The sequence below is a fragment of the Urocitellus parryii genome, chromosome 7 (genome assembly GCF_045843805.1).
Source record: "Urocitellus parryii isolate mUroPar1 chromosome 7, mUroPar1.hap1, whole genome shotgun sequence".
Taxonomy (NCBI): Eukaryota; Metazoa; Chordata; class Mammalia; order Rodentia; family Sciuridae; genus Urocitellus; species Urocitellus parryii.
In genome coordinates this window covers 178,819,797-178,839,723 of record NC_135537.1, presented here as the reverse complement: position 1 = coordinate 178,839,723, position 19,927 = coordinate 178,819,797, and the positions used below count along the sequence as shown (strand labels likewise).

At 39.1% G+C, this 19,927-nt stretch overlaps 1 protein-coding gene across 3 annotated transcripts in view; it reads left to right on the top strand.

Moving 5' to 3' along the window:
• Positions 1 to 19,927, top strand: part of Srp68 (signal recognition particle 68) — a 39,522-nt gene that overhangs the window by 204 nt on the left and 19,391 nt on the right. For 2 of the 3 annotated variants that reach the window (XM_026404817.2, XM_026404816.2), the window contains exons 2-8: positions 1,937 to 2,003; positions 12,038 to 12,151; positions 13,737 to 13,932; positions 14,637 to 14,719; positions 14,936 to 15,045; positions 15,684 to 15,766; positions 16,898 to 17,038. In XM_026404817.2, the coding sequence (XP_026260602.2) occupies positions 1,937 to 2,003; positions 12,038 to 12,151; positions 13,737 to 13,932; positions 14,637 to 14,719; positions 14,936 to 15,045; positions 15,684 to 15,766; positions 16,898 to 17,038 (794 nt within the window). The remainder of the gene's footprint in view (positions 1 to 1,936; positions 2,004 to 12,037; positions 12,152 to 13,736; positions 13,933 to 14,636; positions 14,720 to 14,935; positions 15,046 to 15,683; positions 15,767 to 16,897; positions 17,039 to 19,927) is intronic. The other variant, XM_026404818.2, reaches the window with a different exon arrangement.

Genomic DNA, 19,927 nt, shown 5'->3' with positions numbered 1-19,927 from the left:
TAATGACTACGTGTCGATCTGTTGGGCTGGGGGCGGGAGAGGCAGCAGGTCCTGGCACGTCTTGGGCCGGAGAGGCTGGGGGTTGTGATTTCGGTTGCTCCTACTTTTTGACCCTTAAAGGTTCAGGGTCTTTTTCTCGACCAGTCTTTCTTCGCATCCCCTTTGCCTTCCAGGTCGGGGGAATGTCCTTTCCTTCCAGGTGGCACATAGATACTGGGCAGGTTTCTCTTGCTGGCCCGCAGTTGTCCATTTGGAGGGCAAGTCCCAGGTTTGATGCTTCTGGCCCCCCTGCTGTGCTCTTGCCTTCTTACCTTGAGCCACTGAACTGGGCAGAGGAAACTGACGTTTGAACTTAATGCTCTTGTCTGACAGCTGTCACAAACTGCTGGTTTCCAAGCTTGATGCTTTGGAAGTGGAGGTAAAGATTGACAGCTGAGGAAAAGCTTCTGGCCCGTTTTGAATGTAAATTATCATAGCTTGTTAATCATTTGTGTAGTTTTCTCATAAGTCCATAGGCATTTTAATCTTGTTGGGAGTCTTCAGAAGAGCTGGATTTATAGTTTTCATTATTGTATATGTCAATGTGTGGTGCTGGAGTTTGAACTCAGGGCCTCACACAATCTAGGCAAGCACTCCACTACTGAGCTACATCCCCTAGTTGACATTTTGAAATGAATAGCAAAGAAAATGTGGGCAAATTTCTGAAATAACACATTCAGCTTAATATCTTAATGTGGTTGTTTTCAGGAGTTTGGATTTGGTGGTATTGTTCCAGATGGATGTTAGAATGCTCTGATCATACTATGGGCTCCATATGTCATTATCACCTTTTCTCCCTACTGGGAACTGGATCCAGGGTCTAGGTGTGCTAGGCAAGCAATCTATTATTGAGCTACATCTCCAGCCCTTCTTTCTTTTAAATTTTATTTCAAATTGGTAAGTTGTCCAGTCTAGTCTCCAACTTACCATTCTCCTGCCTCCTGAGTTGCTGGGATTATAGGTGTGTACCACCTTGTCTGACTCATTGACCCTTGTTAATTATTGAAAGAATCGCTACTTAAAAATAATAACTAAAAAACAATTATTTTATTATTATTTAATGAATGAATAATGGAGAGGGGTTGAGGGAAAGTTAAAAGAAAACTAAAATTGTATGTAAAGATCTTTGGGCTTCCTAAAGTTTGGTACATCTTAAATATTTAAAGATTCCCAGTTGGACTTGCTGGTACATGCCTTTAATCCCAACAACCCAGGAGTCTGAGGTAGGAGGATTACAAATTCAAGGGCATCTTAGCAGACCCTGACTTAAAAATAAAAAGAGCTGGGGATATAGTTCACTGGTAGAGCACTCTTGGTTAAGTCCCCCGTACTACAAGACAAAACAAAACTTAAAAAGGAGAGTTTGGTTAGGGATTCTTCTTTTACAAGAAAAAGTTTAATGTTTTTATGGACTCTATGGTCTAGCTTTGTTAACGAGCTAAACATAGGCTCTGGAAGCGTCTCAGCTGTTAAGGAAAGTTATATTTGGTAGATGTTGAGGCAAATAGAAGTACATGTCATTTACAACCTAGATATGTTTGAATGAATAAAATGTGGTGTTTAGGTATAAATCAGTGAGAACCACCTCAGTTATAGTTAGCATTTAGAATCCAGCAATTTATTTAAGCTATTGGGTTTTGGCAATCCCCAGTGGCTAGTAATGCCTTCCTTTTTTAGTTTGAAAATTGTAACAGTTCAGACAATCAACTTTTCTGCAAACTTAACCCTATTCTATGACAAGTCAGTTGTTTAAAATTTGTTACAGAATATTTCACTAGTTAATATACCAAGAATTTCACAAATACTTAATGTGCTGTTGTTTGACACACAGAGTGGTATGGGCTTTGATTTATTTGGATTCTTGCCATTATAAGCTTTTCCTTAATCTTGACTCTAGTTCTTCAGATTATTAAGGAATCCCAGCAGCAGCATGGTTTACGACATGGAGATTTTCAGAGGTACAGGTTAGTATCGTGTATAAGATATGGGGAGATCATTGTGGGATTTTTAAACTTGGTTTGCTTTTGTTAATATCAGTATATTGCATACCACTAAATCTGCTATATCAGAAAGTATACCTACAAAATTTAAAATTTTATAATAAGCTGAGTACTGTGGTGCATGCCTGTAATCCCAGCGGTTTGGGAGGCTGAGGCAGGAGGATTGCAAGTTCAAAGCCAGCCTCAGCAACTTAGTGAGGCCCTAAGTAACTCAATGAGACCTTGTCTTAAATAAAATACGAAAAAGGGCTGGGAATGTGACTTAGGGTTAAATGCTCCTGGATTCAATCCCCAGTACCAAAAAAAAAAAAGATTTTATAATGAATAAAAGGAGCCAACATCATTTTTATTCATTTTGCCTCACAATTTTTCAGATACATTTGAAGGCTTCTGAAAAATAACAGGTAGTTATAGTAATCATTTTTTATCTTAACGATATATCTCTATCTAATTTTGGGTAAATTCAGTGTTTAGCTGTACTTTTTATTTTTTTAAATTTTTAATTTTTTAAAAATATTTGTTTTGTAGTTGTAGTTGGGCACAATATCTTTAATTAATTAATTTATTTTTATGTGGTGCTGAGGATCAAAACCCAGGGCCTTGCCCATGTTTGCGAGCACTCTACCACTGAGCCACAACCCCAGCCTTAGCAGTACTTTTTAATATAAGGAAGTCAAACCTCATAATACCTGCAATCTAGAAATTGGTATGTCTGCTTTCAAATAATGAATATTACACAGTCATTTTTTTAAGTCAAATTAAATTCAACTTGAAGTTTGTTTTTGTTTTTTTAGAGAGAGAGAATTTTTTATTTTTTTTATTTTTTTTATTTTTCAGTTTTTGGCGGACACAACATGGTTGTTTGTATGTGGTGCTGAGGATCGAACCCGGGCCGCACGCATGCCAGGCGAGCGCGCTACCGCTTGAGCCACATCCCCAGCCCCAACTTGAAGTTTGTTATATCATAGAAATTCCCCTTAATGTTTAAAATGAAAACACTCAATATCTCATTTTCTTTTTCTTTCTTGGTTCTGGTGATTGAATACATCTTAGATTCTTGTTCATCTACTCATTCATTCAAAAACATTTAGTGAGCACCTATCAAAAGCGTAACACTGTTCTAGGCACCAGAGAGTACTAAATAACAGAGGCAAAGTTCTTCCTCTTGGGAAATTTATAAGCAAAACAAATTACACAAACACAATTGTCAGACTATGGTGAAAATTAAAGAAAGGAACTCTTATGAAGGGGTATTAGACTGGGGGTGGGTCAGGAAAGGCCTGACCAGGGACGTGTTACCACAAGCCTCATCCCCTCAGGGTTTTGCTAAGTTGCTTAGGGCCTTGCTTTATGCTGAGGCTGGCTTTGAACTTGTCCACCTGCCTTAGCCTCCTGAGTCACTAGGATTACCAGCTTGTGTCATTGTGCCTGGGTCAGACAAAAGGCCTTTCTGAGATGAAGCATTTAACAGGAACCTGAAGGCTGAGGAGTCAGCCATTTGGTGAAGGGTGAACAGGACTGGGCAGAGTGAGCAAGATGGTATGAGATGAAGTGGGAGAAATTGACAGGGATGGAATAATGGGTTCAAATATTAATGTAGGTGTCGCAGGAAGCCATTAGAGAGTCTTAAGCAGGGAACTCTTTATTTATTTATTTATTTATTATTATTAAGGAAATTTCCAAACACATGTAGAGCTAGTAGTCTTTGAACCCTATGAATCTGTCTCTTCATCGCAATGATCAACTTTCTGTCCTGTTTCATCTACTTTTGAAGGATCTTTAAATTTTATTTAAGTATAATTTTTGGGGGGTGGATACCAGGGATTGAACTCAGGGGCACTTGACCACTGAGCCACATCCCAGCTTTGTTTATATTTTATTTAGAAACAGGGTCCCACTGAGTTGCTTAGCACCTTGCTGTTGCTGGGGTGGCTTTGAACTTTTCAATCCTCGTATCTGAGCCTCCTTAGCCACTAGGATTATAGATGTGAACCACCATGCCGGTTATTTAGTATAATTTATAAACAGAAAAGTGTAGATCTTGCATCTAAAAGTATATAACCAGCATCCAGGTTATCAGATAAAACATTATCAATATCCCAAAAATCCTCTTTTGTCCCTTCAAATCACAAACTCTTTCCATGGGTCACCACTATCATGACCTTAGATTAGGTTTGCTTTTTTAAAAAAATACGTGTGCATAGCATCACATAGTACCATACTCCTTCTTGTAGTACTGGGGATTGAACTCAGGTAATGAATGCTACTGGTAAAGCTATACTCCCAGCCCTTTTTATTTGTTATTTTGAGACAGGGACTCACTAAATTTCCCAGGCTAACCTTGAACTTGCAATCCTCTTGCCTCAGCCTCAGCCTCTGGAGCTTCTGGGTTTATAGGTGTGCACCATTACACCTGGCCCCAGCCCTTTTTAAGATTTTTTTTTTTTGTATGTATGTTTTATATGGTACTGGGAATTAAATCCAGGGGTGCTCTACCACACAGCTACATCTTTTGCCCTTTTTTATTTTTTGAGACAGAGTCTGTCTTGCTAAATAGCTTAGGCTGTCCTTGAACTTGTGATCCTTCTGCCTCAGCCTCCTGAGTTGTTGGGATTACAGGCTGCACCATTGCACCTGGCTTCTTTTTTAAAAATCTAATTTGAGGCAGGATCTTACAAGGTTGCCTCAAACTTGCCTCAAACTTTCAGTCTTTCTGCCTTAGCTTCCTGAGTAGCTTGGATTACAGGCATTTGCCACCATAACCAGCCAAATAAAGCTTTTGAAAAAATAACCAAAAATACTGTTATCCCACCTAACTGAATTTAACCTTAATTTAATTAACCTTAATTTCTTACTATCATCTCATACAGTATTGAGAATAATGTAAAAATAGTCTTTATTGTTTATCCTAATTTCTTTAAAATATTTTTTTTAAACACTGAGACTTGTAGAAAAGTTGTAATTACCCTGCAAATAACAGGCCTTTTCAGAATCACTGAAAGTAAATTGCATTTGTGTTGTCAGTTACCTCTGAATACTGTACATTTTTAACAAAGAAGGACATTTTACCATATAATGGCTGCAGAGCAATCAAAATCAGGGAACTGATGACTATCTTCTCATCTTCAAATCCCATTCAGAATTCCCTAGTTGTTCCAGTAGTTTCCTTTATAGCTAAAGGATCCAATTCAGAATTGTGCATTGTATATAGTGGTCATGTTCTCTTTAATCTTAACTCTAGCTCAGATCCTCAGTCTTTTCATGGTCTTGACTCTTTTTTTTTTTTTTTTGTTACCCAGTATTCAACCCAGGGGTACTTGGCCACTGATCTACATCCCCAATCCTTTTTTTATTATTTTATTATTATTATTTATTTTGCTGAGTTTCTTAGGGTCTTGCTGAGTTGCTGAGGCTGGCCTTGAACTTGCAATCCTACTGCCTCAGCCTCCTGAATTGCTGGGATTGCAGGCATGCACCACTGCACCTGGCAAGATCTTGACTTTGAATAAGATGACAGGCCAGTTATTTTATGGAACGTTACTCAGCTGGGTTTATTTGATGTCTCTTTATGATGAGATTTACCTTATATGTCTTTGGCAAGAATATCACAGAAGTGATGTTGAGTTCCTATCTTACCCATCCAGAGGCACATGATTTCAGTTTGTCCAGTTTCATTTGATAAGGATGGGTTGGGGCAGGCTTCTCCACTGGAAAGTTACCCATTTTCCTTTTGTAATTAGGAAGTATTTTATGAGGAGATATTTTGAAACTGTGTAAATATTGTATTCTTTTTTAAAATATTTATTTTTTTGTAGATGGACACAATATCTTTATTTTATTTATTTACTTTTATGTGGTGCTGAGGATGGAACCCAGGGCCTCTCAGGAGCTAGGCGAGTGCTCTACCACTGAGCCACAACCCCAGCCCTAAATATCCTATTCTTTGGGTTATTTTTTTGGTTCTAGGGATTGAACTCAGGGCACTCAACCACTGACCCACATCCCCGCCCTGTTTTGTATTTTATTAGAGACAGGGTCTCACTGAATTGATTCACTTAGCGCCTTCCTTTTGTTTGCTGAGGCTGGTTTTGAACTCAAGAACCTCCTGCTTCAGCCTTCTGAGCTGCTGGATTATAGAGCCTCTGGGATTATAGGCCTGCTGTGGAGGGTTCTAAATATACTATTTTTAAGGTTACAATGTATTAATTTGTATCTGTACTCATAGTATCCTATTTTATTTTGATGTGTAATCTGTTTAATTTTGATGCTTAAATTGACCCATAGTATAACCTTTCTGGTGGCTATTGTGACCTTTGACACATCCTTATCTATTTTTTTATAAAGTCAGTTTTATTTAACTATGTTTAAATATAGTAGGTATACAGTTTGAGTTTTGACAGGTGTATGTAGTTAGGTGGTCACTACAAATTGAGATATATAGAGTGATTTCATCATCTCAATAAGTTCCCCTGTGCACCAGAGTTTGCTTTTAAATTATTTTCTTTTTCATATCTCTGGCTTGTTGATAGCTCTGTTGACCTCATAGCCTTTTTTTTTTTTTTTTTTTTTTTTAAAGAGAGAGTGAGAGAGGAGAGAGAGAGAGAGAGAGAGAGAATTTTTAATATTTATTTTTTAGTTCTCGGTGGACACACATCTTTGTTGGTATGTGGTGCTGAGGATCGAACCCGGGCCGCACGCATGCCAGGCGAGCGCGCTACCGCTGAGCCACATCTCCAGCCCCGCCTTTTTTTTTTTTTTTTTTTTTGACCTCATAGTCTTTTAAATATGTTTTTTAGTTGTTGATAGACCTTTATCTTATTTATTTATATGCAGTGCTGAGAATCGAATCCGGTGTCTCATACATGCCAGGCAGGTGTGCTACTGTTGAGCCCCATCCCCAGCCCCACATAGTCTTTGAGACTGAACTGGCTTCCCAGCCTCAGGTGCATGTGTGTTATCTTAATTCCATAACCTTGAAGTCTGGCCCACTTCTTAATTCCCATTATTCTGGCATGTCTGCCAACCCTATAAGAGGGAAAGCTAGCTTGGCTGTCTAGATAGGAATGGCACTAAAGATGCATATCAATTTGGGTATAATTGACATTTTTTACTATGTTGAATCTTTTAATCCATGAACACCCATGTTTTTTCATTTAGTTAGATCTTTAATTTTTGTTTTTACTTTTTTTAAAAAATAACTTTTATTTGTTTAGTTTTACGTCGTGCTGAGGATCGAACCCAGGGCCTCACACATGCTAGACGAGCACTCTACCGCTGAGCCACAACTCCAGCCCCTAGATCTTTAACTTTTTCGATTACCATTTTGTGGTTTTTCAGCATGCAAGTCCTGTATATTTCATTATATTTGTAACCTAACATTTCTTTCTTTTTCTGATTGTGAGTGGTGCCATGTTTTAAAGTTTAGCATCATTGGTGACATTTGAGAAGGTTTAGAGAAGTAATAGAGATGGAAGCCTGAGTAGAGTAGTTTGGAGAATATGAGGTGAGGAAGTAGAGAACAACTATAGATGATGAGTTAAAGAAGTTTTACCCCAGGGAAACAGCAAAGTGGGAAGGTTTTACCTGAGTCTGTGCATGGTGCACACATGTGTCTATGTGTTTAAAGAAAGTGGCTCCACTATACAGACTCCTTGGTAACTTGAGTTTTCTTTTTCTTCATCTTATTTTAAAGTTTGTGATGATGGGGATGGGACCCATGGCCTTGCTCAAGCTACACCAGTACTGTGCTTAAGTCAAATTATTTGGGGATGGTTTTTATTGTTTATTTATTTATTTATTTAAATAGAAATGGGCTATTAATTTGTTGATTGTTGAGGGAGCAATTCTATTTCAGGTTTCTTTTTAAAATATTTTTCTAGTTGTAGATGGAAACAATACCTTTACTTTATTTTTATGTGGTGCTGAGGATTGAACCCAGTGCCTCACATGTGCTAGGCAGGTGGTCTACCACTGAGCTATAACCCCAGCCCACTTTTTTTTTTTTTTTATCAGTGCACCTTTATTTTATTTATTTATTTATATGTGATGCTGAGACTTGAACCCAGTATCTCTCACATACCAGGCAAGTGCTGTACCACTGAGCCACAACTACTGCCTCCAGGTTTTTCCTTTACACAACAGATTCTTCATGGAAAATGGCACTCTCTAGACATAGACATGTAGACATATACTTATTTATTGCTACCTTATTTAAGTAGTCCTGAACTTGTCTAGCAAAGCAACTGCTGCAGCTAGCTCAGCAGTTGTGTGTTGTTGTTATTATTTTTAATAGTTTTTTTTAGATGTCAATGGACCTTTTTTTAAAATTCATTTATTTATATGCAGTGCTGAGAATCGAACCTAATGCTTCATACCTACTAGGAAAGCTCTCTTCCACTGAGCCACAACTCTAGCTCAGCAGTTGTGTTTAATCTAGATGATGCTCCCCTCTGAGATGCTGGGTCAGATAGGACTTGATACTATCTTCTTAGCTTTCCATCTACTGGAAATCTCTTAAGTAACTCTTTAGGTAAATATTATTATAACAGAGAATTGGAAGTTGTTTTTGCTAAGAGATCTAAATCTTCATTTGGGCCTACAGATTCCCAGTGAATGAATAAATTTCTGCTTTCATTTTATCTGTTTTCAGATTTCTGCTCAGCTCTATAAGTAATACAGGTTTATTAGCCCTAAATTTACCTAACCTATTTCATCTGCCTTCAAGACTGAGAACACCAAGAATCATTAAGGCATTTTCAAGATTTACAGAGACATTCAACTTCCAGCTTGTATAAAGTTGCTCTAGGACCCTGGAATAGAGCCCAGAATTCTTCAGTCATTGCCCTACACCTTCCTGGAAGAGCAGAGCCATGCACAAAGATCACCCCATGATGAGACTGCCCCCTTAAGCAGGAACAAGTCCTGGAATTCATGGGAACTGAATTGCCCCCTTCCCAGTACAGGTCTGATAGTTAAACACCCTGAGTAGCAAGTGGAGATTGCCCCTCAAATGATAAGGACTTCTCCTGAGCACCTTGCAGAATAGGATAGAAGGATCAACCAGGCCACAGTTTGACCAAAACTGTTGTGCAGACCTCTTGCCCCCTGCCCAGAATTCTTCCTCTATTTAAACCTAAACCTCTTGTTAGTATCCCAAAGATAGGTTTGAGACACTTGATCTCACTTTGCCTTCCCAATATGGCCACATTGATTTGATTGAAGTTCCTTTCTTGCTTTTCATAGTTTTTTGTTTGTTTGTGTTTTTGATCAAGTAGCTGGAACTGATTTGTTGGGACCCCAGAGTCAAGCCTCAGTAACATTATTAGTTATATATTCCTCATTTGATCTCCTCCTATCAAGGTTGGGGAACTGCTTTTTTCTTTTTTTTTTTTTTTTAGTTTCTTACAACTGTAAGAAGTTCAGAAATTGTTGCAAACAACAAAATTACAGAAAAGAATCCACTTGTTATTTCAGACCTTCAGAGATTATCAAGCATCATTAGCATTTCTGATTTTTATTTTTTGTACTGATATTGAACCATGGGGTGCTTTACCACTGAGTTACATCCATGGTCCTATTTTTTCCTCCCTGAGAAGGGGTCACATTAAGTTGTTGAGGCTGCCCTGGAACTTTCACTTCTCACCTCAACCTCCCAATTGGGTGTAGGTGTGGGCCACCGTATCTGGCTGCATCTTCAGCATTTCAACCTCCTAAGTGACTCTTTTTTCCTTCCTGTCTCTACTAGAGATTGAATCCAGGGTTGCTCTACCACTGAGCTACATTCCCAGCTCTTTTTGTTGTTGTTTAAATATTTTTTGTAGTTGTAGATGGATACAATACCTTTATTTTATTTATTTGTCTTTATGTGGTGCTGAGGATCAAACACAGGGCCTCATACATATGTGCTAGGCAAGCACTCTACCACTGAGCTACAGTCCCAGCCCCTCTTTTTTTTTTAATATTTATTTTTTAGTTGTAGTTGAACACAATACCTTTATTTTATTTATTTATATATCGTGCTGTGAATTGAACCCAGGGCCTCGCACGTGCTAGCCGAACGCTCTACTACTGAGCCACAACCCCAGCCTCTCTCTTTTTGTTTTTATTTTGAGACAGAATCTTACTAAGTTGCCCAGGCTGGCCTTGAATTTGTGATTCTCTTGCCTCAGCCTCCTGAGTAGCTGGGATTTCAGGTGTGTACCACTGTACCTAGCTAGACTTTCTTTTTTAAAAAGTTAGATTTTTGAATCCAGGCGTGGTGGCACATGCCCGTAATTCCAGTGGCTAGATTTTGTGTGCATGTGTGGTACTAAGGATTAGATTCAGGGTCTCATGCATGCTGGACTTTAAATGGTTTTTATTGCTTTAAAAGGTTTTTATTTGCATTTATTTCATCATGAGTGCAGTTGTTCATTGTGTGCTTAAAAGCCACGTATGTTTCTGGGTTGTGGATGTAGCTCTCTGGTAGAATGTTTGCCTAACTTGCTTGAGGTCCTGTGATTGCCCAGCACTGGGGGGAAAAAGTCATTTATTTAGTTTTTTAAAAATTTATTTTTAGGGGCTGGGGATGTGGCTTAAGCGGTAGCGCGCTCGCCTGGCATGCCTGTGGCCCGGGTTCAATCCTCAGCATCACATACAAACAAAGATGTTGTTGTGTCTGCCGAAAACTAAAAAATAAATATTAAAGAATTCTCTCTCTCTCACTTTCTCTTTAAAAAAAAATTATTTTTAGTTGTAGATGGGCACAATACCTCTACCATCTATTTATTTATTTATTTTAATATGGTGCTGGGGATTGAACCCAATGCCTCACTTTTGAGGCAAGCGCCCTACCCCTGAGCCAAAGCCCCAGCCCCCCCTCATGTATTTCTTTTTCTTTTTTTTAATATTTATTTTTTAGTTGTTGTTGGACACAATATCTTTATTTCACTTATTTATTTTTTATGTGGTGCTGAGGATCGAACTCAGGATCTTGCACATGCAAGGTGGTGAGCTCTCTATCACTGAGCCACAACCCCAGCCCCTGTATTTCTTTACTGTATATTAGAAATAGAAATACAGAGAAGTATTGGGCTGGGGATGTGGCTCAAGCGGTAGCGTGCTCGCCTGGCATGCACGAGGTGCTGGGTGTGATCCTCAGCACCACATAAAAATAAAGATGTGTGTCCACCGAAAATTAAAAAATAAATATTATAGGACCTTTTTTATTTTACTTAAGGCCTTGCTAAATTGCTGAGGCTGGCCTCAAACTTGTGATCCTCCCCGGTTGTTGGGATTATAGGTGTATGCCACCATGCCCTGGCTGCTGCTTTTTTTGGGGGGGCGGGTACTGGAATTGAACTCAGGGGTGCTCTACCACTGAGCTACATCCCCAGTCCCCAGTTCTTTTTTTTTTTTATTTTGAGACAGGGTCTCATAAAGTTGCTTGGGGCCTCACTTAGTTGCTGAGTGAGGCTGGCCTTGAACTTGAAATCCTCCTGCTTAGCCTCCTAAGTCACTGGGATTACAGGCATACACCACCTTCCAGCTTGCCTTCTTATTTTTATTCATGATTGCAGTTCTTTTTCCATTTTCTTTCTTTCTTCATTCTCTTTCTGATGCCTCTTCTCCTCCTTTACAGCCATCAAAATCCTACTGATTCTTTCAAGGCCCACCATTCATCCATTCTAGCCAAAAGTTTTAATAAGAACAGAATGATTACACATGTTCATTGAATTTGACAGTTACTTAGTTTTCCTGGTTGCCTTTTTAGCTCATGATCCTCTTATACTGGAGGGTGGGTTCCTGAGAATGGGCATTGTGTCCTCTCTCTTTTGTGTTTTTACAGTTCCAGTCATACTGCCTTACTTGTTTTTAAGTTGTTCAGTAATTGCCAGCTGATATGTCACATTTGTAGTCGCTTTAAGTGGAATATCCTAAATCTCCAACCTTAATATAGAAGATCTTATCCAAAGCACCACCAGCTTGGCTGAATGAGTTTTGCTTATATTTTCTTACAGGGGCTACTGTTCCCGCAGACAAAGACGTCTCCGGAAAACACTCAATTTTAAGATGGGCAACAGACACAAATTCACAGGGAAAAAAGTAACTGAAGATCTTCTGACTGATAATAGGTATTGACTGCTGAGTGCAAGGCACTCAGTACATCTTGCTAATACATCTATTGAATAGTTACAGTGTGCCAGACATTATCTCAAACCCTTTAATTATCTCATGTGACTCAGCAGCTCTGTGGGATGTGCATTTTATACTATTCCTGTATTCTAAAGTGAAGAAACTGAGGCTCAGAGATTCAGTAGCTTGTTCAGGAACTGTGTTAGGATGGTAAATGTTAAAGTTAATCACTAGAATCCAGTCAGTTATTTTCGGGTGAGGGTGCGGCTTAGGGTAGAGTGCATGCTTAGTATGTGTAAGGACCTGGGTCAATCCCCATTGTTTCAGGGGGAAAAAAAAGAATCAATTATTAGATAAGATTGTAGAATGCATATTTCAATGTCTAACACTTAAATCAATATATCTTAAATTTAGCTGTGTGTAAATTATCACAGAATCACTTTAATAATGTCTGTTTCCACACTGAGTACACTGATACTTCACATTTGGTGAAAAATCTGTCTGTCAAGCAACATGTATTGAATGTCTCCACGTCAGTTCCTCAAACTTCAGTTAGGGCTATATCATTTTCTTGTTACTTGTTTGTGTAAATAAAGTTTTACTGGAACACAGGCATACCAAATCATTTTATTGTTTATAGCTTACTTTTGTGTTACAACAGCAGAGTAGTAGTGACAGGGATCATGGCCTGCAAATCCTAAAGTATGTACTGTGGGGGCATTTACAAAAAAACCCATGTGCTCACCAGTGGTCTGATATAAGCTAGATGCCTTGTTGTATATAGAAGAGGGAAAGGAGGGAAAGCTCAGACAGATGTTAGTTCCTACTCTAACAGTGCAGAGTCTAGGAGTCTTGTGTAGAGGGCACTGGAGTGTAGAGAGTGATGGGTTGTAGCAGGACTGAATGATTAGATCTCATGAGGTCCATTTAGAGTCAGAAATTAGGTAATGAAATATGACTCTCTTAGGATAGCAGGATTCTTTATTTTGGAGAGACTTAGTTTCTCTAAGTTTAAAGAAGATTAAGACAGTAATTTGAAGAAACATTCACCCAGGATAGTAATAAAGGAGTTAGCTTATTGAGCACTTAAGAAGTGCTCTCTGGTCTAAGGGTCTTGTGTATATGACTACATGGGAAATCGAGACACAGAATAATTAGTACTTTGCTCAAGTCACACAGCTAGTGAAGGCACTGGGATTCCAGTCTGTTCTCAGGGGCCTTCGTTCATCACCACTTCAGTACTGCCTCTTGAGGACTTAGTTTCTAACTGGACTGGGATGAAGGAGGTATTGATTCAAAGATGAAGCCAGATCAGATGCCTGGACTGCCGCTGTTTGACAGAATTTAGGAGGGAGAGGTCAGGAGTTCCAATTAGATGTGCCTAGTAGGTGATTAAATCTGAGGTGGAGCCTGAGTTGGGGTAAATGCTGATTTGGGAGTCAAGGCTGATATTGTGAGAGGAGGAGGGAAATGAGATTCTGTGTAGAGAAGAACCCCGAAGTGGGAAGCTGTGCCCCAGGGACTGTACTAAGTCTAAATGTCCTGGCCTTCGGTGTTCAGCTTTCTCACCTCTCTCTGGTCTAGATATTTGCTTCTGGTTCTGATGGATGCTGAAAGAGCCTGGAGCTATGCCATGCAGCTCAAACAGGAAGCCAACACTGAACCTCGAAAACGGTTTCACTTGCTGTCTCGCCTTCGCAAAGCCGTGAAACATGCGGAGGAATTGGAACGCCTGTGTGAGAGCAATCGTGTGGATGCCAAGACCAAGTTAGAGGCTCAGGTTAATGTCTTAACAATCCAGTGTTGTTTTACTGTGGAGATTAGAGATGTGGCCTTAAAAAAAATAATCTGTAGCTAAACAGAAGAGAGTTTGTTACCTTATGAATTGATAAAAGAGGAAAAGTCCTTTCTGAAACTTGCCTGGAGTTAGGACATGCTTAGCATGTGTAAGGTCTTGGGTTCAGTCCCCAGTATCAAGGAAAATAATAGTAAATAATAAAAAGTGAAATTATACCTCTGTTTTCAAGCTCTTGGGTTTTTATAATTAGCTTTAACTTTAGAAGAAAGGTCATGGTGCTTTTGGTGTGTAGATGGAAAGCTCACATCTTCTGCCTGGGAAAGTTCACAAAATAAGTTGTTTTGGTAATGAAAAAATTTTAAAAACATGACAGAAATTGTAAGATTATATTTAACATGTTGTTTTGTTTTGTTTTACTGGGGATAAAACCCAGAGCCTCAGGCATGTTAGGCAAACACTCTACTGAGTAATATCCCCAGCCCTTTTTATTTTGAGACAGGATCTTGATAAATTGCCAAGGCTGGACTTGGATTTGTGATCCTCCTGCCTTAACTTCCCAAGTTGCTGGGTGTATAGGCATGTACCACTGCACTCAACATTGACCTCCACACTCTTGATATCAGAGTTAGGCTAAAGTGCCAGTTCTTTGGTATTGAAGCAGTTCATCTTTCTCCATTCCTCTGCAGGCTTACACGGCTTACCTTTCAGGAATGTTGCGCTTTGAACATCAGGAATGGAAAGCCGCCATTGAGGCTTTTAACAAATGCAAGTGAGTCTTCTGGTCCAAAGACTGTTGAAGTTTTGATTAAAGGTCAAATTCAAGCTGTGGAAATATTGATTGTTTTCTTTTATCCTTAGAACACACTAGTTCTGGAAGTTGGAAAAAGATTTTCTAAGGATCATTTTTTGGTCTTAGACACCTTTTTCTTTATTTTCTTAAAATAATGCTGCTGGCCTTTTTTTTTTTTTTTTTTTTTGCTTGCAGAACTATCTATGAGAAGCTTGCCAGCGCTTTCACAGAGGAGCAGGCTGTGCTGTATAACCAACGTGTGGAAGAGATCTCCCCCAACATCCGCTACTGTGCATACAATATTGGTGAGCAGAGAATGAGGCAGTGCATCTAACATTGGTAGGGGGCTTGCTGGGAGTTCTTTTGAGAGCCTGGAGTGTTTATTTAACTTTTTACCCCTTCCCTTGCTTCCATGCTTGGCCTGAGCTTTGATCCATGACAAAAGTTGAGATGTCAAAATCGGCCCTGCTCAGCATTACAGAAGGCAGTTCCTTGGCTTCTCTTACCATCCTGCCACCTTCTTTAACTTCCCAAGAGCAAGCTTAATTCTCTAGCCAAGTTTTTTTTTTTTTTTTAAGCCTTTTTAGAGCAGTTTTAGGTTTGTAGCAATATTAAGAGAAAGGTACAGAAATTTTCATTTATCCCTACATTGATACATCATAATCTCTGATAATCATTAAGGTTCATTTGTGATATTGTACACTGTGGATTTGGATAGATTTTTAAAGTTAAGGTACATGGATCTGCCAGAGTGTTTTCACTGCTCCAGTTAAGTTCATTCTTTGCAAAAGGCCTTATCTTCAGAGAATAGATCATACTGTGGACTTGCTACCATGTGCTTGTGGAGAGGAAAGAGCTCTGTAAATGTGAGCTGCACTGAGTGGTTCTTAAGAAAACAGACCAAACCCTTAAGGATTTTCTCCTTTCTCTGATTCTCTCTCAGGGGACCAGTCAGCCATCAATGAACTCATGCAGATGAGATTGAGGTCTGGGGGCACTGAGGGTCTCCTGGCTGAAAAACTGGAGGTAATCTAGTATGTACATTTTTTTGAAAAACTTTGGTTTGAAAGAAATTCATAATTCCATCCCCCAGGGATAGTTGCTATTAATATATGCATGTTTATATCTATTTTTTTTTAATTTTGTTTTTTGTGGTACTGGGTAGGGAACCCAGTGGTGCTGCACAACTGAGCTACATCCCCAGCCCTTTTTTATTTTGAGACAGGGTCTCACTGGGTTTCTGGACTGGCCTTAAACTTGTGATCCTCCGGGGCTGGGGTTGTGGCTCAGTGGCAGAGCACTTGCCTAGCATATGTGAGGCACTTAGTTTGATCCTTAGCACCATATATAAATAAATAAATAATAAAGGTACATCAACAACTAACAAATATTAAACAAAAACAAAAACTTGTGATCCTCCTGCTTCATCTTCCGGAGTAGTCAGGATTACAGGTTGATGCTGCTACCACATCTAAATTGTATCTGTCTATCTATCTATATATTTTTTTGGTTCTGGGGATTGAACCCAGGGCTTTGTACATGTGAAGTAAGCACTCTACCAACTGAGCTATATCCCCAACCCCCCATATATTTAAAAAAAAATTTTTTTTTGGTTATAGATGGACATGACTTTATTTTATTTATTTTTATGTGGTTCTCAGGATCGAACCCAGTGCCTCACATGTTCTAGGCAAGTGTCCTACCACTGAGCGACAACCCCAGCCCTGTCTACATTTTTTTTTTAGTATTTATTTTTTAGGTGTAGATGGACACAACACAAATGCCTTTATTTTTATGTGGTGCTGAGGATCGAACCTGGGTCCTGCCTGTGCTAAGTGAGCACTCTACCGCTAAGCCACAATCCCAGCCCCTGTCTACATTTTTAACAAAAAAATTCTTTACTTAAATACTGTATTTCATTTTATTTATTTTCTAAGCAAGCAATGTAGATTCATAGAAAAAGTAAGAAATGTCAAAGATTGGAAAAAATATATTTGACTTTTTATAAGCTAATTATATGATATTAGAAAGGAATCTAAGCAAAAATTTTATGTACTCTACTATATAAGGAGTATGATATGTTGATTATAGAAAGAGACAGTAGATTTCTTTTTTTTTTTTTGCTGTCAAAGCTTTTAACTATTTACTGTTTTCCAGGCATTGATCACGCAGACTCGAGCCAAGCAGGCAGCTACCATGAGTGAAGTGGAATGGAGAGGGAGGACGGTTCCCGTGAAGATCGACAAAGTGAGGATCTTTTTGTTGGGATTGGCGGATAATGAAGCAGCCATTGCCCAGGTAAGGAGGGAGTCCTTACTCAGTTATGCTTTCTTCTGTGCATGTGGGAAGTTGTCCTCAAGTGTTCAAGACATGGTGGTTTGTTGGTGCTCATTTCTCACAAAACAAAAATTTACATTAATGCCTTTGGGTATTTAATGCCTTTGGGTATTTAATGCCTTTGGGTATTTAATGCCTTTGGGTATTTAATGCCTTTGGGTATTTGGTAAGACAGGAGATGCACCCTCTTGAATAAAATTATTTTGAAAACACAACTTTATAGGGTCGTTATGTTTAGAAAGCAAAGAGATTGCGATGACAGTCATCCACATAAAAATGGGAGTTTTAGAAGGCTGCTTGAAGAAAGGGGCCTAGCAGGTGGTGCAGCAGTGTAAGACTGAATCCCTGCCTTCCCTCTGACCTGTTGATCTGGACTCCCTCCCCCAAGGTTCATCTCTCATTCTGGGGCTTTTTCAGGAGCACCTGATTAAACCTGAATGTCCTGTCTCGTGTGGGGAATACATGTAAGATTTATGCAGAACTGTGCTTGAAGCTGCATGCCTGACGTATTTGCGTATGTGTGGCTGTGAGCAACCAGATGCGTCCTACAGATAAAGAGACTCTGGTGGTCCTGGTGACAGGAGGTGGACAGTGACTGAGGCACATTTTAGAGTTCCTTCTCTATGTGAGGTGAAGGACATCCTTAAAAATAATAGCTGCTGACTGGCCTTTCCAGGGACCAGTGGCATTTCTAAGACTTCTCAGTTCCACTGGGTGTAGGGTATAGAGGGGTGTTTTGCTAATTGTGTTGACAAGTTGTGTTATACATTCAAACTTTTTGACTTACTCCAAAATGGCTACTTTGGGTTGGAACAACATTGAGCAGTTGAAGAATTCGTACTGATCATTGCCTCTCCCATTTCCCTTTCATTTGCTTAAAGGACACTAGAACGTTACTAGAAAGTTAATTTTTTCTTAAACTAAAAGATTAAGGAGGGCTGGGGATATAGTTCAGTTGGAAGAGTGCTTGCCTCGTATGCATAAGGCCCTGGGTTCCATCCCCAGCACTACACATACACGTATACAAAAAGACTAAAGAGGGGCTGGGGTTGTAGCTCAGTGGTAGAGTGCTTGCTTAACACTTGTAAGGCACTGGGTTGGATCCTCAGAACCATATAAAAGTAAATAAAATAAAGATATTTTATTTTTTTATTTTATTTTATTTTTTTAGAGAGAGAATTCCAATATTTATTTTTCAGTTTTTGGCGGACACAACATCCCTGTTTGTATGTGGTGCTGAGGATCGAACCCGGGCCGCATGCATGCCAGGCGAGCGTGCCACCGCCCAAGCCACATCCCCAGCCCAAAATAAAAATGTTTTAAAAAGAAGGGGGGCTGGGTTGTGGCTCAGCGGTAGAGCACTCACCTAGCACGTGCAAGGCCCTGGGTTTGATCCTCAGCACCACATAAATAAAATAAAATAAAGATATTGTGTCCAACTACTACTGAAAAATAAATATTAGGGCTGGGGATGTGGCTCAAGCGGTAGCGCGCTCGCCTGGCATGCGTGCGGCCTGGGTTCGATCCTCAGCACCACATACCAACAAAGATGTTGTGTCTGCCGAAAAACTAAAATAGATAAAAAATAAAAATAAATAAATAAATAAATATTAAAAAAAAAAAAAAAAGACTAAGGAACTTTTTTTGAGAGCATTTCATGGGCATTTTACCTGCACTGGTGGTGGTGGTACCTGCTCTGGACTAGGGCTCTGGTAGCAATAGTTTTAATTGTGTAAATGAATTAATTAGGTACAGTTTCAAATGCTGGGAGAAGACAGACAGTTCTGTACCAGGCAACAGGGCACTCAGGAATTCTGGCTGGGAGTTTGAGGTGGAGGTCCATAGAGGCACATTATATGGAGGCAGCACCTTAGAAATGTATTGAATAAAGGATAAGAAAAACTAACATTTAAGTAATTTTCTTTCTTTTATTTTTGCAGTACTGGGGGTTGAACCCAGGGACATTCTATCACTGAATTCATCCCAATCCTTTATTTTATTTTTGAGATAGGGTCTCGCTAAGTTGCTGAGGCTGTCCTTGAACTTGAAATCTTCCTGCCATAGCCTCCTGGGTAGCTGGGATCACAGGTGTGCACTATCTCACCCAGCTCTGTTTTATGTTTTATCTATATGGAAGAGTTTTATTTAAAAAAGAAAAGAGAATTTATTAATTTAATGGAAATAGTTAAATTTGTTGGCGTAAAGATTTTTTTATGCCTTTTTTTTTAGTTGTAGGTGGATACAATACCTACTTTTATTTTATTTATTTATTTATTTATTGTTATGTGGTGCTGAGGATTGATCCCAGTGCCTCACAAGTGCTAGGCAAATGCTTGGCAAGTGCTCTACCATTGACCACTGAGCCCCAGCCCCAGCCCTAGCCCTGGCATAAAGTTCATAATATAGTATTCTCTTGTCATTTAAATGTGTTTAGTGACAGAATGGTTGTCTCCTATTAGGTGCCTGTTTGATGTGTTAGTTATGGTATATAAAATTATCTCTGTTTTTTAAGGATTTTACAAAAGCTTAGAGTCACTTCTAAGTATTGGAGACCTTTAAATAGTGTAGATCTAAAAAACATAGATGAAGAAAAGTGTGTACTAACTCCAGGGCATTCTAGTAAGATTCTAACATTAAAAACAGTTAAATACCTAATGCCCAGTATTACACATATTCCAAATCAAGCCAGTAAGTAAAATAATTTAAGTAAAAACAAAATAAAGTCCTGCTAAATCTTTACATGTCCAGCTCCTTGGCTGGTTGACTGTTGAATGATCTGTGGGTTATTAATATGGGAAAGCCCTCTTTGGGCAATCGAGGGTAATCTCAGGAAGAACCATTTGCCCTCTT